This window comes from Homalodisca vitripennis, chromosome 5 (assembly GCF_021130785.1).
Source record: "Homalodisca vitripennis isolate AUS2020 chromosome 5, UT_GWSS_2.1, whole genome shotgun sequence".
Lineage (NCBI taxonomy): Eukaryota > Metazoa > Arthropoda > Insecta > Hemiptera > Cicadellidae > Homalodisca > Homalodisca vitripennis.
The window spans coordinates 87,531,650-87,556,315 of record NC_060211.1 but is presented as its reverse complement, the minus strand read 5'-3'; the positions used below and the strand labels follow the sequence as shown (position 1 = coordinate 87,556,315).

General features: G+C 31.8%; 1 protein-coding gene across 3 annotated transcripts in view; it reads right to left on the bottom strand.

Annotated features, from left to right (window-relative positions):
- Positions 1-3,217: 3,217 nt before the first annotated feature.
- Positions 3,218-24,666, bottom strand: part of LOC124362479 (glycogenin-1-like) — a 34,009-nt gene continuing 12,560 nt past the window's right edge. The window contains exons 3-8 of one of the 3 annotated variants that reach the window (XM_046817019.1): positions 22,506-22,668; positions 20,587-20,713; positions 15,789-15,969; positions 7,776-8,429; positions 5,270-5,575; positions 5,070-5,157 (exon numbers count right to left, since the gene is read on the bottom strand). In XM_046817019.1, the coding sequence (XP_046672975.1) occupies positions 5,152-5,157; positions 5,270-5,575; positions 7,776-8,429; positions 15,789-15,969; positions 20,587-20,713; positions 22,506-22,668 (1,437 nt within the window). In that variant the 3' untranslated portion in view covers positions 5,070-5,151. Of the gene's footprint in view, positions 5,576-7,775; positions 8,430-15,788; positions 15,970-20,586; positions 20,714-22,505; positions 22,669-24,666 lie in introns of all 3 variants that reach the window. The other 2 variants (XM_046817017.1, XM_046817018.1) reach the window with 2 other exon arrangements.

The window sequence follows — 24,666 nt, the reverse complement described above, 5'->3', positions numbered from 1 at the left end:
ATAATAAATAAGGTTCATCAAAATTATGTCAATATTATTTACATTCATACCTACTGATTATATTTTTTATAATTTTATACACATTTCACAGACAGAAACAAAAATGTAGTTTTATAAATTTTCATCTGCATGCAGTTGTGATGATAGTGGGGAATTTAGCATGTAAGTAGATACATTTTTCTAAGAACAAGTTAATTAAAAATTGTAGATGGGTCATGAAGCATGAAAACAACTTATATGTAAGCTTATTACAAGTTACACAAAAATTTAAAGATATGAAAATGAAATTCAACCACTCTAGTGATGATGTCTATTTAAAATGTGTAAGTTTTATGCTTTGAGCTAATTAATTTATTTGCAGATTGTATATTTTTATTTTTTTACCTTCTGACAACATGATCTGACAAATTACAAGGCCAAGTCATCAGTGTATGAACTACTATAGCTCAACCATAGAACATAAATTTAATACTATAAAAATTAAGACACCATATAAATTTAGATGTAATCAATAACAGATCTATGATGTGTATAGTAAATTGTGTAAAAGAAAGTAACTGAACAACTAACTTGAACTAACTTTGAAATCAAAATTGCATTTCTGGGTAAGTATGTACTTTTATAAAGCGTCAATGTGTAGTCACTTCATGTCATTTAATCTGTAGTTTTTAACCAAATAAATAATTGAATATACTTTATTAACTCTTTGGTTAGACGGTTTTTTTTTGTTAAAGGGAAAGTTTTAGAGAGAGTTGAACACATTTTTTTACTCTAAACCAATTTTAAACATGTACCTCCATTTCAAATAATAGTCATTAACTTTTCTTAACTTAGGATTGAGTTTATAAATCAAAGTGCAATGAAAATTTGGAGATTAGCACATTCAGTAATAACCTCCATAATATGGTATTATCGTTCTCATTTTTCCATGTAATATCTTACATAACACAGTAATACAATTTTGAATACCTGACCTTTCTTCATTAATTCCAAAAAAGGCCGGAATTAACTACTGTTGCTGTTGTTCAGATTAATATTTATAAAGCATTATTTGCTGATTCCTGGACCCTATATACATTTTCAACCTTTTACAAATTTACAAACGCTACTTACCTGGCTGAAACACATCACTCTGACTCCTACTCAATCTCCTTGGCTCACAGTACTTAGTAATATCACACCTCCTGCTACACACCTCAATGAGGCTTTACTAAGAGAGTATGACAAGATTTTGTCAAACCCCGAATTGCCTATCGTACAGGATCTCCCACATGAAAGAGGTCGGCTGAAGTCCAAAAATCCTCCCCTACATACTGCCAGCCGCCTGAACATGAATGAATTTTCACACAAAAACACCTGGATAATATATTAGGATGCGTTTGATGTGTCAGGTGGTGTGTAACTCCTTCAGAGAACGTGGACTTTGTTGAATAGATTTCACACTGACGTGGGTAGTAGTGGTTCTTGGAAATTTAGGTGGGGTCATGCTCCCATTGAGTCCTGCAACTGTGAAGATGAAATCTAGACAGAACGTCATATAGTTGAAGACTGTCCTTTGCGTACTTTTCCACAGGGGCTAGCACATCTTCATACAGTAAATGAAGCAGCATTAGGTATCTGTAACTGAAACCATACGATATATTTACTTCTTATCTTACCGTCCATTCTTTTTTTTTATGAGCATCATTTATTCATCAGAGATCTATTCGGCTCCTTTAATGGTGCAAATAGTGATGTGATTCATTGTGTCACTCATCACCTTGGTTGGATTTAACCCTAGAACTGGCAGTGGTGGCTCTATTTAAAAAATCACGCAGATGTTTTATATAACGAATGCCTTATCATAACTGTCAGTCAAAACAAATTAATTAAAAAAATAACCTTTTTGCAATTATTTTTGTAAATATTCAGTTGTTTAACTGCTTAGCAATAAGTTTTTCATAAAGACTGTAAGTATATAACTTATTCTAAATTTTGTGCCGATTCCAAAAATATACAGTTATTCTAACTTTTACATCACAACTTATTTGTTAAAGTTTTTTTTTTAATAGGTTGATCTCTAAAGAAATAATATATTTCATAGGTAAACATAATATTATGACTGCATTTATACTTATATGATATATAGTACTGTTTTAACTATCAAACAACTTAGGATGTTTGATAGTTAAAACAGAAATAAAATGAAATACTAAATTTGAATCGTACCTTATTTACATATGTACAAAATTTAAAAAATTCTATCTTTCATTAAGAGTCACTGGATTCCACCTTGCATTTGCGGCCTCCCTGTGAAACTGGTCTGGCATAGTGTTTGAGCAGATGGTAGGACTTAGGGTGAACTCCACAATTACATCCAGGGCAAAAGACATTGGTTTTCTTTTCGAGATTTTACTCACATATGGCATACAAGCGATGGTTCAAGTTGGGGATTTTCACGAGTTCATGAGCAGGGCGAAGGACATCACCAGGTGGAAGAACAACTTCTCTGTCTGTCTCACACAATTTTGACAGGACACTTACTACAATATCACGTCTGCTACACGGGCTGTCAGGTTTTACCAATAATAAACAACTAAAACTATAATCTAAGAGAGCTAAACTACAGTAATAACAACATTAAAACACTAAAAAAATACATTTTTCCACAAATCCTATTGGCTTTGTAACTCTAAACAGAAAATCTGGCACTTATTTATGGTTTCACAACAATATGGATGGCGCAACAAAATGGCTGACAAGTATCACGTTCACGTCAACTGTCCATTGAGAACGATATCCGATGTACAATAATTGAAATAAGAACAATAAATTGTTATTATAGTTAATGCTCTACCAGAATATATAAAATAAAAATCATTTATGTGGCCTTTAATACCTAAAACTTAAATAACTGTACATGTCTACTTTGACAATGAATATTCGTCACTGCTAATTCAGACGGACCTTTAGCGATGAAAATTCGTTTAAATTATTTAATCAAAATAACTCAAAACCGACTAACATCCACCATTTTGAAATGGGTATCAGGATTTTGTTAATATTTTATTTTCAATAAGAGGTTAATAACTCAGTTTCAAAACTTTATCTTAACTGGTTCAAAAGATATAGTATTTTTAATACATTACTTACATTACATTACTTAACTTTACTTAGAAACTTCAATGCATTGTAAGGTTTCTTATATTTTTCTGCGACAGGCTTAGTAAGAAATCAGTTTTGTTTCCAAATAATTTATTTTTACACATTGTACAACGTGACAAACTATTCTAAATCAATGATCATGTTTAACATTAGTTATCAAAACTATATTTATCTTTGTATAACAATAATTGAATACAAAAAATTACATTAAAAGGACTTAAAGTAAATTCATTTCCTTAGGAAATTTTATACAAGTATATTGTCTTCAGCATTTAGAATTTTCAACATACAGTAGTAGCTCATCATGACAAAATCTAAGAATTCTCAGATTGAAAGGAATTTCTAAAAGCATCAGCTTCTAGTAAAAGTTAGCCATAAAGTGTCCATTTTCTATTCCCTGTTTTTAATATTACATAAATAGTTTATAAGTAGAATATATTATAACTTTTGTATATTTAAAAAATTCAGAATAAGCCATTGGCACCTATGAACTTATCAACACTCCTAAATCTTAAAATAGACGTGACTAGAAAAAATGTCTGTGCATTCCTGCAGAAATTAAAAGCATATTATTTTGTTAATAACAAATTTGGGGTTTTATTATTTCAACATGTTAGAGGTATTAATAATACACATGTACACTTCAAAGCAACTCAACATTTGACATTTAAAATGTGTAGGTATAATTTTATTTTTTCCCTTTTGACTGTTTACCACTTTTTTGGTTTTTGCCATCTTGATTTGCCTTTGCACCTCCTTTCCTCTTTGGTGGAACAGGAGGCTCCTCTGTAGATGCAACAAGACTGGGTTGTGCACTGGACCCTACTGGGGGTGTTGCTGGCAATTCAGAGTCTACCTTTAGCTTTGTTGCAAGAGGAGATTCCACAGGAGCAGTAGGGGGAGAAGTTGGTGGAGTTGGTTCTGTCACTGTAGGAGTATCCGGTTGTACAAGGGTTGAGTCTAACGGATGAGATGTGATGGGGGTTTTTTGTTGTGCTTCAACTGGAGTTTTAGTAGTTTCTGTAGGCACTGCTGAAGGGGAAGTTGGGGGAGTAGGTTCGATCACTGGTTGCACTGGTGTCAAAGATTCAGTGACTTTTTCTTCACCTGGAAGAGCCTTAGGAGTCTCAACTGATGGTTCAGATGGTTTTTCTTGTGATACTTGAGTAATACTTTCAGGTATTGCAGGTACAGTTGCTTCAGGTGTTGTAATAACTGTTGTTTCTGCAGCAACGGGAACTGGAGAGGTGGGTGCAGGAATTTCTATTGTGGATTGGGAGTTAGGGGCTTTTACTTCTACGGGTGGAACAGGAGTCGATGTTTCTGTTAGAGGTGATACAACAGTAGCTTGAGGCTGTATTGCTGTTTCTAATGGGGCGCTTGGTATTACAGGTTCTTTAACTGATATGGATGGATCCTCTTTTGATGCAGGAAGAACAGGAGTTTCAGACAAAGGTTGAACGGGTAATGGAATTTCTATAGGAGCTGAGACTGGTGGAACAGTAGTGTCTGGAAGTAAAGGAACTTCTACAGGGGCTGGAGATGTAATTGGTGGTTGAGCTACTGTGGTTGTTTCTCCTTGAACTGCTTGGATTTGAGTTGGGATTTGATCAGAAGTGATTGGTGCTGGAGCCTCACTGACTACAGAAACTTGTGATGATACCAGATTGTCATTTGCTGGAAGAACAGGAGTTGCAGTTTCTGCTGTAGGATCAGTGGGAAGTTCTTTTGTAGAAAGAACAGATTGAGGAGGAGTAGGTGTAGCTATAGGTGCAAGAGGAGCAAGAGATGTATCAGGTGCTGAAGCAACAGATGGAGTTTCAGTTTGAACCAAAGGCACTGATTCAATTGGATCAGGACTGATGCTAGTTTTAACCGCTGTTTCTAGTGTTTCTTGTGGAAGAGCTGCAACTGCTGGAGTTTCACTGTTGATTGCCGGAACAGGTGTAGAGGTCTGTGCTGATGAATCTAATGATGCTGAAGGGACGACAGTAGATTCGGTAGAAATTAATTCTGCAACGGAAGATTTTAATTCAGGGACAACAGTCACAGCTTCTGCTGGTTCTGTTGCTTTGGAAGCAACTTCATTGTCAGAAGCTACGACAGTTGGTTTAGGGGCACTTACGGGGGCATAACTGGCAGGTGGACTCGTATCTATTGGCCCAGTCGGAGAAATCTCGACTGAAGACACGTAAACTGGCGCAGCTACAGGGGCTACTGGAGCAGGGGTCTCCTCTGCTGGAATCTGTCGTGGAACACTTGCCAAAGTATCACATATTTTTTGCCAAATGTTGGCAAATGAATCTTTTCCCATATAATCGATGTTGCCCTGCTCCCAGCCCTGGCGCCTTAGATGTTCTTCCAGGGCTGTTTGCTCGGCAGAAAGAGGAGCCCCCAATGTAACTGATGCTAATGCCCCAGCCAGACCGGCCTGTAATCAAACAAAAGTCTATCACATTTAGATTTGAAAAAATTGTTTCTCTTAATTTTACTTAATTATAAAATCATAGAAAGTCATTGCTATGAGGATTTAATAAATGTTACATACATCTTTTTTCAAATAAAATTCTAGTATTTACAAAAAAGAATAAAAAGTAATACTCTTGGTATTTTATCTTCAGGTAGAAAATAGTAATTTTCTTAATTTTGAACCAAGTATATAATGTGTATGTAATAAATGAATGATAACAGGACCGCATTACTCACACGGAATTGTAGTACTTCTATAATGAAATCAATAATATCATTTTACAAAACATACTATAGGCTCTAAATGAAAAAACAAAACAGTTAACAATCATAACAAAACAATAAAATGCCAACTGCTGAATGTAAACAAACCAGGTGAACTGTGAGCATTTTTAGTTGAGATGAATTAATTTCAAACAATCCACAGACCTCATTTTAGAATAAGAAGACCCTTTTAGCAGCAAGTAACATGATATAACTATGGTGTATTTTAGAAATGTTGTGAGCCATGGATTCACTCACAATTATGTTATAGCAAAAAATGTTTAACTCATCTCCTGACAATATTACCTTATTTCTAATTCAAAGATAAAATGTCCATATTGTGAAACAATTTTGTGCAAAGTCTAATCAAACTTTTTTCATTCTTAAGACAAACATTATATATTATTATTTATTTAAATCAATATTTAAGTACTTGTAGTATATTATACTATAAATTGATAGCACACTAGTGAGCTGCCAACCGTGCATCTGGGGATCATTTGGCTTTGGACTATAATTTACAAATGAATTTACAAATTTATAAATTCACAATGGAAACTTACATTTTAGTGTCTCAATGCTAATGATTTGTTAAAAATACAATGATCTGTTAATACAAATGGTTTATTATTATTTATGTTTAATATATAGTTTCTTATGGCAAATCCATACTGATTATAAATCATCAGTAATAACAGAATCGTATTTTTTACAATTCATTAGCGTTAATACACAAATCTAAGTTTCTATAGTGGAACATTTAAGGATTCAAGAAGACTTTCTATTTAGAACACAATTTTAAAATGTCACCCCATGTTAAAAGCGGAGCCTCAGATGAGTGCCCGGTAGCTAACAAGTGTTCCCTCTTGAATAATTTCTGATAATACATTCAATAAATTTCAACTAGAAAGGATAAGACAATATTGATGTGTTTGGCAGTGAGACTTTATATCATGCACACCTTTACCAGACCTCCATTCAGGCTAGTCTTGGTCGCTCACTTGTCTCAACCTCGTCATTTATTCCACTGTACAACTAAATGATAGTGTTGTAATTAAAGCTACTATAGGAATTTATGTGCATGCTAAAATATGAAGAGTTGCAAATACTTTAAGAGCTACCTAATCTATTATCTCTAATGTTTATTTTGATCTGTTGCAGATTTGGATTTTTTTCCTCATAGGAAGTCAGATGAAGTGCAGGAAGTATGTACTTAATTCTGTTATAGTATACAAACAGTCTTTTCTGTCATTGACTAGGTTTTTTAGTAGCCATCAGGCACTTGTGTATATGTTTTTTAGATTTGCTTATGTATTATATAAAAAGGTTTTTACTTTGGATGATTTATGTATTAACACGTGTATTAGTGAGTTTATTTTAATTTATGCTACAAAGTTGTGTTAATTTATTCTGTGTTTCTTTTGTTAATTTTACTGGAAAATATTACACTATTTTATAATTAATTGTAATCTTTATTATTATTTATTTTATTATTATAGTTTTATTTTTTATTAATCAGATACTTTAATTAATCAAAGTTAAGAAGATACTTTAATTAATGAAAGTTAAGAAGATACTTTAATTAATCAAAATTCTTGATAATTTAATTAAGTTAGTTGATACCTAACAAATATTTATTATGACATTAATCAGATACTTTAATTACTCAAAGTTAAGAAGATACTTTAATTAATCAAAATTCTTGATACTTTAATTAAGTTAGTTGATACCTAACAAATATTTATTATGACATTAAACAGTTTCAAAACAGAAATAAACCCGTGTTTAAATTATTTTATGCAATATAAAATTCCATAGAGTAACATAGTCATAAGAGTTTGCAGTTTCCAACATAATCAGAGAGGTTTACTTAGATGACGACGGTCCTAGTTACTTACATCAGACTGTGGAAGTGAGTGCTCTTGGGGTTGGTTGTCTACAGAACTATGCTGACAATGAGGCGGGGGTAGTGCTGGGGGTTCATGCGAGGTCTGGGGTACTACGGAATCTGCCAATCTTATTTCTGGAGCACTGACACTGCGTTCTGGCTGCGAAAAACTATCTCGTCTTGAAGGCCTATTCCACATGCCTAAATCTCCTTCACCACCACCAACAGAAATATTGGAGCAGCTCAAAGCCTGCTTCACTTCACTTTCCATAGAATAGTTTGTGTGATGAGAATGATTGTGCAATTCACTGTGATCATGAGAATTATGATGAGAATGGTGAGGTTCACAGAAGTCCCTGTATTCGTTTTCATGTCCTGTAAACTGTCCGTCACTGAAATCTGAGTGATTTTCACTCGATGCAACATGGTTGTAGTTTTGGTAAGGCTCAGAGCCGGGATTGTTTTGCTCAACAAAGTCATCCCAGGGATCGAAATAAGTGTAGGACTCTTCCGTATGAAAGAGTGGTTCTACGTAAGAAGGTAAGGGAGGTGTGGGTGGCCTGGGTCCATAATAGTTTGTCTCAATCACTGGACATATCGGCTCAGATGAGATTGGAGGAGTGGAATTCAGGAAGACATAGCTGCTACTGAGACGGTGCCGAGTCTGTGCAAACAGTGCAGAGTTAGAAGTGTAAGAGAGAGAGAGAGAGACAGACAGATGAACATAAACACCAAAGGACAGGCCCACCATGAACAGCCACAGAAGATGATTTATCAAAAACCCAGGTGTTAGTGAGATGATACATGAGCAAACCCCAGTACATGATTATGTCTGGATGGTTGACAGAAGACACGAGACCCAACCATGCAATACGATTACTGAGACAGTGACATCACAATCGTAATCACCAAACTTTTGCATACTTGACAATTCCCAACTTGATGTCATGAATAAGCTTTATTCTAAACTACTGTGTATAAGGCCACCTTAAAACCCAAAGCGTTCTAACAACTGCCATGCAATACGAAAAGCAAGAAATTGTGTAATATAAAAAGTTGTTTAACAGTAAAATATCAGGAATATTTGAATCATCTAAAATCTTGTAGGGTTAAGATAATAATTCTTCAATGACATTACACTAAAATGTATAGCACTTTGGAAAAATAAACCAATTTTGTATTTTGTTGGTGTAATCTTAACTTTCACTGAAAACAGGTTATCTAATAATATTATTGCAGTGTTGGTAACTATTTATAATAGTGACACATTTGATGACAATGTGCCACCACAGTCACACCCTGCCTTGTTAACAACAGTCTTGTTATAATAACATGGATGTAGTTTTTTTTTTTATATCGTGACTTGTATACTTATTTTCTTAACAAATACTTGGTCATGTCATTTGGAACAAGTGTTAAAAAACGATACTAATTTGTATAAAAGTATGAAGAGTTAAAGAAACAGTTGTTCATCTAATTAGTAAACTACAACTCTGTAGATCCAGATCATGCAGAGAAGGTAAAGTGCTGTGCTATCATGTTTTGTTCATTTTTACTACATTATTTGATACTGGCTAGAATGTGGACCCTCATGACATTTTATATTACATCAATTTATAACACCAGCTGCCTAGATTGTGTTGCTGTTTTAGTGAGACCTCATTCTCGACGCGCTGATACGTTTTACATTATAATTCTCTGATATGATAATCTTTTTTTTTATTATTACTCGTTCTTATGAATTGTTTTTCCTACTATAATTTCTTTTTCAAAGTTATGATTCAAATTTCATTTTTAGTTTATATTTCCAAACCCAAAAAGAAAACGCCAAATCATAAATTACTACTTTGGAAAGCTATTTGAAATTGTAATCAAACATTGTAACAAAGTTTTCCAAGAGTTTTTACAATAAAAAATAATTAAAGATATGATATTACACAAGCATCTGTGGTGACAATAGTCTGTGGTGCGGAAAGATCCCGCAGGTATTGGGGTCCCACCGTACATTTTTGTAAGAGGGAGGACACGAAGAACCTAGTGGAGGACTACCAAATCCTTACCATCACCACTGGCTGTACAGTTAGCCTTATTGGGTTCGATTCCACTATGAAACTTAAACAATTCTATAGATTATTTTGTAATTTATTTGCCAGCTGGAATGCACAAGTGATATACTGGCAATGTATATCATCCATTTCATAGCGTAAAATTTACGTTTTTTTTTCTTGCTATAATTATCTGATTACTATTTTGAAAATTCATATTTAGTTCTTTTATTGACATGTTTCTTCAAATTTAAAATAAGTGTCAACTTGTGACAGTGATAGTCATTGAGGTGACTGACATTCTGTTGTGTATCAAGACTGCTTCTGAGCCATTCTTATGATTAATAATTTCTTCTTATGATTATGATTATGATTAACAAATCTTCTAAATTAATAATTTTCACCCAAATTTATTGAGCTGGTGTTTATATTTTGTATTATCTCAGTATGTTCATAAAAATACTGACAAAATAATGTTTCATCTTAATATTCTATTAATATACACTAATATTTATAAATTTAAAAAATTAACACAAATTAAAAACACTTGAAAATATAAAATAAACATTATTTTTATATATAACTTCTCTCTGAAGAAATTCAATATAAATATACTTACATAGATCAAATTTTTAAAGAACTTCACAAATAAATACTAAATTGAATATGAACCTTGAACTAATTTGTAATTTAAATATATACAATGTTTAATTTAATGTGATGAGATGTTTTAAGATTAAGATATACATATAATTTTTAATATAAAATACTTATTAATATTTATATTGTTTGGTATTGAAGAGCTTGGCAAATAGCCCAGTTTTAAAAGAACAAACTAAACCCAAAGTTTTCAAACTTATTAGAAATATAATGTCCGTATTGTAAATGAGTTGATTTTATTTGAATGGAACCAAGTTCAATAAAAACGCATATGTCTGTGAGACAGTGACTGCCTTATCCATTCAATGCTGCTGAAACTGCCTTCGTCATCTTCCATAAAAAGCTCAGACAGACACACTTGGCAAAGCTGGGAGATTCTATAATTGGATCAACCTGATTCCACAATTGGAAAAATCTTCACATCATTTGCTGCATTTATACGGTACTCTGGTTGGATGAATTTGAATTTTAGATTAAATTGAACATAATTAAATATCATTAATTTGGTGCACCAACAAAAAATATATTTTTTAAAACTGCATCGTTAAATAACTGAAATAGAGTATTTCATTTTCTTTCAACAGGACTTTATATTTAGTAAATTTTGGAATGGAATTATTTATGCTTAACAAATATATGATACAATTTCTGTATTGGATTCACCCATGGACTCAACATTAAACAAAACTGGATCAAACAATAAACATTAAGTTGAGTTTAGAATATTGCACACATTCTACGTGAAGATGGATTGTCATGTCCTATGCAGCTCTATTACAAATTCTGTATAAATATAATATGGTGTTGGTCATACAGAGTGATGTATAGATTTTGCATGCAGCCTGATATCCATCAATATTGTTTTAATGTTAACAGTAAGATTTGTAATACTTTCTGCTGTGCATAATTATTATCTGGTCTTTAAAGTTAGGATTGGAGAAAACTTTAAAGTAACAATTCTATACAGTTTTATGTAATTTGGGGAAAAAATTATGAGAATGACTGATATAATGAGAGCTGTTATTAAAAGTCTCTAGGAGTCTAAAATTATTTGTATATGAAATTTTTACTGTGCAATACATTTAGTGTTTCTCAACTTTCCTTTTGTTGTTATAAATTTAAACTCAGTTTGGGGTAGACTTTTCTTTAGATAGTGACTATGGATATTTTCCTAAAAATTTGTCAAGTACAAGTTGCACCATTACTTGAAAAACATTTACCCTCTCCATGGAGGGGTGAGGGGGAGATTGAAACATCTCGGTAATTGAAGTAATTAATTCATTTAAACATGTTTTCTTCAATGCTTACCATACACAACCCTCATTATGTCAGTAATTGAAGATATTTATCTTCAGTAAAGTTTTGCTAAAATGTATGTACCACAACATAGGGAAACCTCAAGCGACAGTCAGACCGATGTTTGCTGTTTAATTGGACAGACACTGCACAATAATGACTTCACAACTATCATTTTAATTCAAATTAATTAACTGTTATTTTCCATGTATCTATAGAGTATACAACTGTAAAAAATAGTGCTTATTAAGAAAACTTAATGTGCATTGTAGTGAAATATTTAAAACTAGACATTGCATAATTCAGTTATTTGACTGTTTCACACATTGGACACTGCTAAATAAATCAATGAGCGTAACCATGTTTATAAATCGTGATGAGGAAATAATCCGTGGTTTCACGATATTGCATCCTGTAGGTACTGGTGAGTGTGACAAAGTTGCTGATAAAGTGGTATCTAACTACAATTACGTATCACATATATTTGTACATACCGTGTTGGTCTCTCAAACCTGACCCGTCTGGGTATGTTCCTGTCCAACCTGGGTATATACCTGTTAAGCTCACAAGTTACACACAGCAAATATTACAACAAACATAGCACACAAGAGAGAGAACACACAGCAGCTTTGTGACCGATTGTTAGAGGTGTGCAAGTACATCGTCTTTGTATGCGGTAATAAGTCTCTAACTTGGTGCACAAGTGAAACTCACTGTACAATGTAAAATATGGATGGTGTTTCGAAGCAATTCTACAAATTCAGAAAAAGTATTTAGGCTTCAACAAAGTATTGTCAAGATAATGAGCCGCTTAAAACTACCACGAATCATGTAATTGTGTAACTTCCATGTATTTATATTTTTGAAGTTTTAACATTTTTTTTAAGATATCCCTATTTGCTAGATAATAATTATAGTCTTCAAAAATTTTATCTCCTTAGGCAAATCATATTGCAATATTCTGTACATTGCCTAAAATCTATGAACAAGGAGCTCAATATTCTTTTCTAAAATTATTCATTGCCCTACCCTTTCAAATTAAACAAATTTATTCTTTTAAAAAGTTCAAACTAAAGGGCTAACTTTTGGGCTAGACATTTAATTTGGTGGATAAATTCTTAAAGTACTTAAAATTAATCTGCAAATTTTACTGTTATTTAGTTTTAACAGAAAATAGATTTTACTTAAATTAAGATGTTTACTATTTGAATTAACGGATTATATATTAATATTATGACATGAAGCAATAAAATGAAAAATCATGATTTTTGACAAGGACATTACTAAAATACTTAGACATATATTTAAAAAAATCATTTTAATTATTATTTACGTATTTAATTATTTGATCTGTTATAATTTTAGATCAAATACAACTTCAGTTTTTGGAAAAGTCAAATCATACTTGCTATTCAAAAAGAGGAAATAATTATGAAACAATTAATTTGGCACCATAAAATAACAGACTAAAGGATTTTTGTGTGCATGAAAACACTATTTGCTGCGTTCATGTCAAGTATGACCTGACAGCAAGTGTGTAAAGCTTTAATTTGATACATTTTTGTTGAATTAACAAAATTTGTCAGAGCATAGCTGTGGATTTATTTAGGTTAAACAGACTCTACTACGAGTACTTTAATTTTAAACTAAGTTAAATAGTAAATTATTTATAATTTTATTTTTAAGGGGAGGTTGATCCCTTTTAAACCTTATTATACCTGTCCTCGTGGCCTAGCCTGTGTGAGGATCTTAACATTAGGTAGTGGGGATATAATGTACCGTAGGGTTAAACAATAGAACTTGAGGAAATTAATGCTGAGAGAAAATGAGGCATTTAAATAAAATATAGAAATTTTATTCTCAAATAGTAGAATCGGATTAAAGAATTATAAAAAACAGTCACAAGGACTTTACTATGGAATAAATCACTAGAGAAAACTTACATTTCCATTATAGCCTCAGCCTACAGAACAGAGTTAAGATAAAAATGAAAAGGAGAGTTTTGATTGGAGTAAATCATTCATAGCATTTGTTGTTCCATCTTTTGTTCATATTCTACTTTCCCATATTATTTCTTATTTTCATAAAGTTTTGTTACTGTGAGATAAATGCCGATCTACAATGATTGCAATGGCCAATAACGTGGCTGATTCTCTGAACAAAAAATTATATTAATATAAGTATAACTCAATTTGCTCTCCGAAAACATTAAGTTCTTGAAGTTTTTATTTTTGACATTCACTGTAGCATAGAGGTTAAGCCTGTGGCTCTCTAACAGAGAGATTACTGGCTCGAATTCTCAGGGAGATCAATAAGATTTTTCAATTGGGTTCTGAGCTTATTTTCTAAAGATATTTAATTAGTTAATAATAATAATCAATTAAATTTTCATTGACTTCAAAAAAATACTTGCACACCTCTTCCAGCAGTAATTCTGTTAGTTTTCAAAGCTTATTTAGAAAACGTGCAGATTTCTGTTCTTAAGCCCAATATGTTTTTAAAGTTATCATGTAAAATGAAAATCAAGTATTGGTCATAAAAAACTAGTTGGTATGGAAGTAACAAGTTTCTTAGTTCTCTTAATAATAAAGTACATATTATAGTAGTTGCATGCCAAATAATTGCATATTAAAAATTATTTTTTAACTTTCAACCTTTTATGTCAAACATTAAAGATACAGAACACATTAATTTTGATAAAATTTTCTCACATTAAAATACATTGTTTAATAAAAACTACTTCATTTATTTGTAAGTTTTAGATTCAAAACGAAGAAATCTTGCAAATTAAATAAATAAATAAATTATTGTCTAGAAAACGAAATAATCATTACATTACTGTAAGTACTCTTGGTATTGTTCTGAACTTTATTAATTTAAAATTACCTTACTAATGTCCTTTTTGAAAGCACAAAAAACATTAAAAGATATTACAAAGAATTTTTAATGTCTATAGAACAGTTAAGGTTACATTATACCCATTTATAACCTTATTACTATTGTCAATACAATTATTGAAGAACATTAATTTTGTGATGAACTGACACAACTGAATTGATTATCAGTTTGTTCTATTTGTAGCAACAAATTCAATTTTTAAATGATAAGCAAAATATTACATGACTGTTCTGTAGTAACCAGGAGATTCAAAACTTCATACCATGGAATCATTGTAAATCAGTACAATAAGAGAATATTACTTTAAGACCTTATTGATTTATATGATGTTATTACTTATCAAAATGTAACAGAAAGACTATATATAAGATTGGTGAACAAAAAGTACCTTCTTCCAATTACATGGACAGAAAATGGTTATTGAACAAAAACAGAGAAATAAAATTGAAGACAGCTGATAAAACAAAAATATAGGTGATAGATGAATTAGTCTGCCAACCAACATAAAATGTACAATGCAAATAAATGTAGAGTTAAAATATAATCAGTTGCTTTCAAATTGGACGTAATAAACAGTTGATTCTTTTTTGTTTGTTTATGTTTAACAAATTTGTTTAATAAATAAGATCCTTAAAAATAAGAGCATATTTCATAAGTTTAAATATTTCAGGCATTAAAATTCAAATAAAATTATAAAATTTAACAGGCAATTGATATAAATTACTGCATTTGTCATGTATAACAGAATCTGACTATGTAGGTTAGGTGCAGAAATATTAAAGCACCAGTGGGTTAAGGCATTACAAAGTTTGACTCACAACAGCAGACTTAAAATATGAATTATAGGCTTATAGTTTAAGAAATATTAATTATTTAGAAACTGTTTTAAAACATAACACAAAATACAGTTGAATTGGTATTTAAAATAAGCAGTTAAACAAAAATATGTGAAACAAGTAATCAGGAAGATAGTTTGGAAAATTTAATAGCAACACTGTTTTTACAACTGTGCTTTATACAGTTTTCAAGGGGTTCGTGCAAGATAATGGGGAATAAGATGGACACTTGAAGAGTGGTACAGTTATGTAAATTCAGTGAGCTATGAATAGGAATGGGAGGCTTACCATTTCCGTGGAAAGGCTAGGATGTACGCTGGTACAGAAGAGATCCCACCAGAGCTGAACGAACTGTGTGATGTTCTGTGATACGCCGGATACACTTGCCAAGCCTGTCTCTGTGTTGAACGGTTGCAGCCAAGGCTTCGCAGTACCAATAAAGTGGATGATCTTCAATCCTTGGCCGTATCTGGACAAAATTATAGGTCAGAAGATATCCCACCAGAACTGCCGAAAACGATAATTGTGAAGCCTTACTCCATGCTACAAAAATATTCCCTTCGCAGACCCAAAAAGTTTCAACTATAAGTTGTGCGAAGGAAACAGAGGTACAGTCAGTAACATGTTGGTGATCTGGTGGGGGAGCTGAGGATTCAGCAGTCAATCATAATGCTGAGGTATGCTGTGCTTGAATATGCTGTAAAATTGGCTCTTGTAATGATAAGCCTGGAACAAAGGATTTTGTACATTAAAAGAAAATGATTAGAATCTAGTTTTATAATAGAACAACTACCCAAATATATTTCTTTTGAACAATTTGTATTTAGGCTCTAACAATTTAGTACTGAATTATAATGGGAGATAAGGTTACAACAGTGAACGTGGGAAGGAAGAATCACTTGAATGGGCAAATTTATTGGGGAAAGAAATGTTCAAGGACTAAACTATTTTTGAGTAAAGCATTGCTATGAGCTGAAATCTCTTACATAACATCGCCTTCAAAGGGCAGTTAGATTTGATGGTTAACCCTTAGTGAGCTAAATAAGTATGATACGGTGACTGAAGAAGTTCAGTATGCTTTAGGTAGTCCACTTATAGCATACTTAAGTCTAACTTTAGGGCACTTAAAAAGGAATCTAAAAGGAAGAAGATCTATATTATGTCAGACTTCAATATTGACACTTTGGAGTCCTGTAGAAATTACAATATAAGAAATAGGTTTATTAATTTATTGTCTGCATATGGTTTTGTAAATAATTTTAAAATGCCAACCAGAGTGACGAAAGAATCTAGATCTTGTATAGATAACATTACCACTAATAAGAGAGTTAATGAAAGTAAGTTGTTAAATATTGAACTAGGATTGTCTGATCATAGGGCTTTGTTGATGTCTATTGAATACAGAAATGACTTGTCAGCACAACACTTTTCGATAAGAAAAAGAATTTTTTCAACTCAGAATATGGCTTGTATGGTAGGCTCTGTTAGTAAGAGTTCATGGAAATTTTGTGAGTTTAGCACAGCACAAGAGAATTTTAATAGGTTTCTCGATAGTTTTAAAACATGTTTTGAAGTTTCTTTTCCTTATACATCTGTCAAATTTAAATGTGGTTCCCAAAGTGCATTTAAAAATAAGAAATGGGTTACGAATGGGATAATTGTGTCAAGTAAGAAAAAAAGGGCTCTTCACAAAATGGCAAAATATAGCAATGATGTAAATTTTAAGAAATATGTAAAAGATTATAAAAATATTTAAAAAAAAGTTTGTTCTGCTGCTAAAGGAATGTATAATTGTAAATATATCAAAGATTCTGAAAATAAAAGCAAAGCTGTGTGGAATGTGATAAAAACTGAATTAGGTATGAATACAATTAAAAAATCTGACTGCATGAATCTCAAGGTACAAGATGAAATGTATACAGATGCTAAGCAAATTGCACATTATTTCAATACAATGTTTGTAAATATAACTAAGAATATTGGTGCCAAACCACAGATCAATTCAGCTGTTCAGCTACTAAGTAACGTTTCTTGTAATAAACAAGCCTCATTTGTATTTAAGTGTGTTAGTGCTCAAGAGGTTTATAGTGTCATAATGAGTCTGAGAGACACGAAGTCTGTAGCATGGGATGAGATCCCAGTGGGAGTGCTCAAAGCTACTGCAATGTACATCTCATATCCTCTGGCTTTGATTATTAACCAATCATTCATGTCTGGTGAATTTCCCATCCAACTGAAATATGCAGATGTAAAACCAGTTTTTAAAAAAGGTGAAAAATAGGATCCAAACAATTACAGACCAGTCTCCATCCTATCCAGTATCTCCAGTCTTTGAAAAAATAGCACACAAACAGTTATGTAACTACCTAGAGAGTAATAGTTTTCTGTGTAAAAGTCAGTATGGTTTTCGATCTGGCCACAGTACAGTTGAGGCTGCCTCTAATATGGTTGAGCAGATCCTGGGGGCTTTGGATGGGTCACAGAGTACTGATGGTGTATTCTGTGACCTCTCCAAGGCCTTTGACTGTGTAAATCATTCTTTACTTGTTAGTAAACTAAAATTTTATGGGATTTTGGGCAACTCTTTAGCATGGTTTCAATCTTTTCTTCATGGTAGAAAGCAAAGAACGCTAATCAACAATAATGGCATAAAAAGTACATCATCATGGGTGAATATATGTGCTGGTGTACCACAGGGGTCCATTCTGGGCCCTTTGTTGTTCATTATCTTTATAAATGACATGCCACATAATATTGGAAATGACCTGATTTTGTATGCTGATGACACAACATCTCTGGTAAAATGTAACAGGGAGCAAGATTTAAAATTAGAAATAATTAATTCCCTAATAGACTTAGAAAAATGGTTTACTTGTAATGGGCTCGCATTAAACAGTGATAAGACACAAATTGTAAAATTTCAGACTGTACAAAATAAGGCTATGTCCAATTTTAATATAGATTTTAAGAACTCAGTGATTGTTACAGTAAATACCACTAAGTTTTTGGGGCTAGTTATTGTTAAGAATCTTTCTTGGAGACCACACATAGAACTGCTAAATAAAAAACTGAGCTCAGCTTGCTACCAAATGTACACATTGAGAGAGCTGGTTGATATTAAGACTAGGCTCATAGTTTATTATGCTTGCTTTTGTTCATTGGCACAATATGGGATCCAAGTGTGGGGATGTAGTTCAGGTATTTTCTCTGTTTTTAAAGCTCAAAAGAGATATATTAGAACCATGCTATTTTTGAATCAGAGAAATTCATGTAAAGATATTTTTAGAGATATGAAAATATTGACCATTCCATCATTGTATATCTATAGCTGTTTAATATTTATTCATAATCGCCTGAATTCAGAAAATATAATTCATCATGAACATCAGTATGGCACCCGTTTTAAAGACAAACTGCAATTTCCTCTTCACAAATTAACATTATTTGAAAGCTCTCCAAATTATATGGGAATTAAATTTTACAACAAATTACCTCTACATGTAAAGCAGCTAACAGTGTTCAGTTTTAAAAAATCAGTGAAAAGCTTACTAATTAATAAGGCCTATTATAATATTTCTGAATTCTTGCAGGATAATCTGCAGCTTGTGTAGTTTTAGTGAATTTGGCAAATACATTGTTAATGTATGAAATGTTGTACAAACTGTTTTTACCATATAGTATGTATTATTGACAAGCAACCTGTTCACACAACATGTATAGTTGTATAACTGTGGATGTTATGTTGCAATAAATTTCTTGATTCTTGATTCTTGCTAACTGACTGAAGTTCATAGGCTTTAGTACACAACATTCTTTACTAGGGCAAATATATTAGAAGTCTAAATTGGAAAATATGATGGTGACTTATTAGGGAAGTTGGTAATCAACTTGGTGGAGTATTTGAGGATGATTTACTTTGGATTATTTCAATCACACGTTACATATGGTTTGATTTTATGGGGTGTTTACACTACAATTTCAAAAATTCTGCTAATCCAAAAAAAGGTAAGAACACTTGGTAAAGCCGACCCTTCGAATCACTGCCAAACTTTGTTTATGCAACTTAAAATTCTGACATTCATTAACCTTTACATCTATCATTAATATTTACTGAAACTAATCTACATCTGTTTTCCAGCAGACAAGACTTTAATTCACTCCCACTCTACACGAAATAAATGTAAACTTAATATTCCTCAGCACAGAACAGTAAAAACTTGCTCCTGACGTAAAATAAATTGTGTAAGTTAATCAGTATCTTGACAACTTGCCTCAGCGTCAGGTGTATAAGAATAATAGTAGATACTACTGTTTTTGAGTATTTGTACTCATGTGGCATTATCATTAATGTAATACCGGTAATATAGTTTATTTTCAGCAAAAAAATTAACATAAAATATACATCATCTTTGCTATCACTAGTACACGAAATCAGTATTTTCATGCCTCATACTGACGAAATATTTGTAGTGAAACCATTATTCTAGGAGCTAATAAACTGGTAGTTAATTTTGTATAAGCACAAAATAGTTACTCTTGAAATTATTAGAGGAATGTTCCACAGTATTGAAAATAATTGTCAGCCTCACTGGTGTTTTGGATGTTGAAATGGAAGATTGTCATAACAAATAATACATTTTTCCTTAGGTAATGCTTTTTAGATTAAATACATTTAACCCGCATCTTCGCAGACAATTTCATGTTGAAAAGCATAGACACGATGGGTGTATTCTTTTTAAATGACATTCTAAGCACTCCTGAAATAAAGTCACAACCACTAAAAGATACAAGTTTAAAGAACAGTGTTTCTGAAGTCAGAGACCAAAACAATTCTTTATAGCACCCATGAAATTACCCGAGTTTCTCTTCAACGTTCCATGATATTTGATCGAATAGCTCCAACAATTTCAGTAAAACTTAAATATTTTAGGACTGATAAGCATATGTAACTTTTGAATTAAATCAAAATTTATCAGTCTTTGAGATAAAAAATTTGAATTCCTTTTATAATAAATATCATTAATTATCAGTAGTATAAGAGAAACAACTGTCAAAACCAATCATAATACTACTGTTCATTGCTTACTGTTTGAATGCTGGCAAATAGGAATATGTGGCTGTAGAACACATGTTGTAGACGAAAGGAAGATGTTTCTTGATATCCTTAGTAGGCCAGTCACTGAAGAATAGATTTAGTAAGCCTTGATCACCTCCTACACATATCATTCAGGTATGAACTAGATGTAACGTAAAGTACATAGTGTTGAGTAAGTTATATATTGAAACTGTCCCTTGTATCAAAACAAGGAACATAACCTTCTGTATATTTGTTTTGTTTGTTTGTGATCTGGTGGTACAAAGCTCATAATAACATACTGATCAAGTTACTGCATTGTAATTTGTCATAGGCATTTGTCAGTGACAAAAATGAAACAATACTGTAATGCCCTTGGGTTACAGTATGGTGGACATATGTTTGTTATAAACTTTCACAAAAAACAAAATAAATGAACTAAAATTTATTGTTATTAACATTTATTTTTGTTTTACAACAAAAATGTTCCAACCAAAGTCATAATTTTGTAGGCTTGAAAAAGTGAAATTTTAGTAGTTTTACACATGTTTTGGATTATGAAGAGAATATTTTAAGTTTGATTCAAAAGGTTTTGTTGAAAGTTTATATTATCTGTTGAATTTAATACTTTTTCAGCGTTTTTTTGGAACTGAAAACACAATATGAGTATTCAACCCTAATAAAAGTGAGATTTTTGGTAATTTTGTTATGTTTCAATTAATATCAACATAGTAAAAAAAACTAATATGAACATTTCAAAAAGCAAAAAAAGAAAGTGTTTCTATAGAAACAAATGACTTTACATATCTTGGAATTTAATTAGAACAATATTTTACGATTTTTATGGCCATCTAATTTGACATTTTAAAAGCAGGATTCTTCTTCTTTTTGAAGAGTGACTATTAAAAAAATGTATTCTAAACATTTTTGTTGTGTAAGATTTGTAATCTATTGAATATACAAATTGAAATATATATGTAACATCCTAGGGTTTTAGCATACTATGTGCAATCAATAAACAATTTAATAGACCTTTGCACAAAGGAAAAAATCGTTCAACACACCTACAAAAGTACTGACTGCCACTTCTAGGGTTAAGGGACACAACACTTCGTAGCAATGAAGGAGTTGACATAGTAGCAAGACAAATGTGAGTTTTGGAGGTGAGGGTCTTGAAATGTCACCAGAGTTATTTTCATCTTGGCAACAACAATTCATAAATCAACCAGAGTTGCACGACAAGTTAGTTTCTTTGCGTAAAATCTAAGTACCCACAAGACATTATGTAATGATCCAAATATTAATTTTGTACAAAATTAGTGCTATGAGTACACTTAGAATTTTCCTTCCAACCATACTAAAATTATTTATTATTTGTAAAAAGGTAAAATCAACCAAAAAATGCACAAACAAGTGGCAGCTAATAAACTTATTAATTTACAACTTATCCTAAAATTTCCAAACTGAACTTGTTATTAATTTATATTCTGTCCAAAATATAATCTAGAAGCAGATTTGTCTTTAATTCTTATTACATTTTCTATAAAAATATGACCACAACTTTACAACATAATCAGATATAAAGTCATAGTAAGACCAATTAATTTTACTATCCTAAATCCAAATTACACACCTCAAAATTCCAATGAATTAAATTTCTTTGAAACTTACATAACTACTAACAAATGATATAAATTTTAAATTTTTAAGAGCATAAACATTTTGTTTAAATGTATTACATCTCATCTTGCACAATACGTTTATTTTATATATTGGCTACCAGAAGGAAATTATTACTTTATATTCATCTTCTGTACTAAAACTTAATATTATAGGTAATACAAATCTTTTTTTAATTGAAGTTAAATTTTATAGAAAATAATTATTAACCAACGTAAAAATTGACTAAAACTAAATGAAAATGACCTTACCATCAAAGCTGCCATGAATCAAAGCAAATTCAATGAGGGCTTTGTACGTTTCATCACTAGGTTTATAGACAAATACTCCAGAGTTGAAACAGTCAGGCCAACCTGCGTCTGGTGCAGCTGACAATTCTTCCCTCTCAAACAGCTCATCACTATTCTGCAACACCTGACAGACAAAACAATCACTTAACAATGGAGATCCATTAAATTTATTAGGAATTTTAGTGTGGTTTTGTATGTAGATTTTGTTTACCCTGTCCCTTGGCAGACACCCAGAGATCTGCAACTGTTCAGCAATTAATACAATATAAAATATATCAGAAGGCTGGAGAGTCAAGAGGTCGGAAACTATCAGAGAGGATGGGACCTCCCTAAGGCCAAGGATTCTAGAGAGTGAATTTCTCAGAAGGCAAAGATTCTAAAAACGGGAAGGTCTTAGTGGCTAAGAGCTCTAAGTATCAAATCTCCAGGAAAGTAGAAGAACTCAGAGGCTTGTATTTCTCAAAGGCCAAGAACTCATACATGATGGAGACTACTAGAAAACAAAAGCTCCTAAAGTTCAGGAAATTTCAGCAGACATCTTTTAGTAGAGAGAAGCTCCTAATCACAGGAGTATACCAGAATTTGGATAATTGTAAAAGCTGGAAACTGTAAGAGATTGAAAACTCGGTGGTGGGGAATTCCCAAAGACCAAGAGGTTCTTTCTACAGGTTGGAATCTTCCAGAAGTTGATAATTTCCAGAAGTCAACGTCTGTAAGAATCTGGGAGTTGCAGAGGGTGGGAATTTTCAGACACGTAGAGCTTCAAGAATTCAGTGACTTCCAGAGTTCCCAAAAGCTTGGAAGTTCTAGAGGTCAGGTGATTCAAGAGAGTGAAAAATGCCATAAGCATTTATCTCTCATAACTATGAGAGATCCAAGAGGCTGAACTCTCATAGTTGGGAAACAAAATAACTTATTGAACCATTTTTACAATTTAAATATATTTCCAACTTTTTATTTTCCAGTACACGAATCTGAAAAAACTAAAATACCTGAATGCTTGAAGAATAAATTTTCAAGCGGGTAAGATGAGAGCCATGAATTAAAAAAAGAAGCCAAAGACATAGTTAGTTAAACCTTTTATATGAGTACATTTGACATACTATTATTTTGTAACAGACATTTTTCCAGAAGAATTTAAATTTTCTAAAATAATTCTAGGTCTTAAAAAAAGAAATATAACTGATATTATAATATAAATAACCAACCTGTATTACTCCTCCCATCTATTTCAAAAATGTTTGGAAAAGCCATGGATGATCGATTAGCTGAACACTTAAGACTTAAACAACCGTTTTTATTTGGAACAAAATGGATTATGTTGAGGAAAAGTTGTTGTAACTGCATTTACAGAATCAATAATTGATTCAAATGACAGTAAATAAATACGGGGTGGCATTTTCAAGGATTTATGAAAGGCCTGTGATATAAAAATATATAGTGATATTCATATTTATTCCAGATGAGGTAAAAACAAAATTGCCTCAGCATAGTCTAGAACTTTAAAAAAATATCATATATGGGAGCAAAATTAATAAATTTTTTACCAGATTGCATAAAAAAAGGAAAGAATCAATTTTCAACATATAAAATGGCTTAAAGAATACCTATTAAGCCTACCTTTGTATTCTTTGGACAAGTTTGACACTCATTAATTAAGCTAGCATTAACAATAATAAACTTCATTTCTTTCAAAAACACAATTAAAAATTTTTTCCTCGCAAAAGGAACTATTTCATATACATTTCAAACTTACAATTTCATATGCATACAAATTATACATTTCATACAAACCTAGTTTTCATATTTTATACATGACTTGTGTTGGCTTGTGTAAGCTTTATGACAATAAACATATACTTATTCTTATTTATATTTATATATAGATCTATATATGTATAATGTACAAAAAATATAAATGCGTGGAGGCTTCTTATAACAATAAAAGAAAAAAAAGACTTCGTACAATGTGAGTTTTGGAGGTGAGGGTCTTGAAAAGTCACCAATATTTTTGCCTTAAAACTTTAACGAATTTATTGATTTGATTACTATGAAAAGCAAGTTGAAGAATCTATAAGTATACAAAGCATTTTTGAAATAAAGTACAAAGGCATTAAGGCTA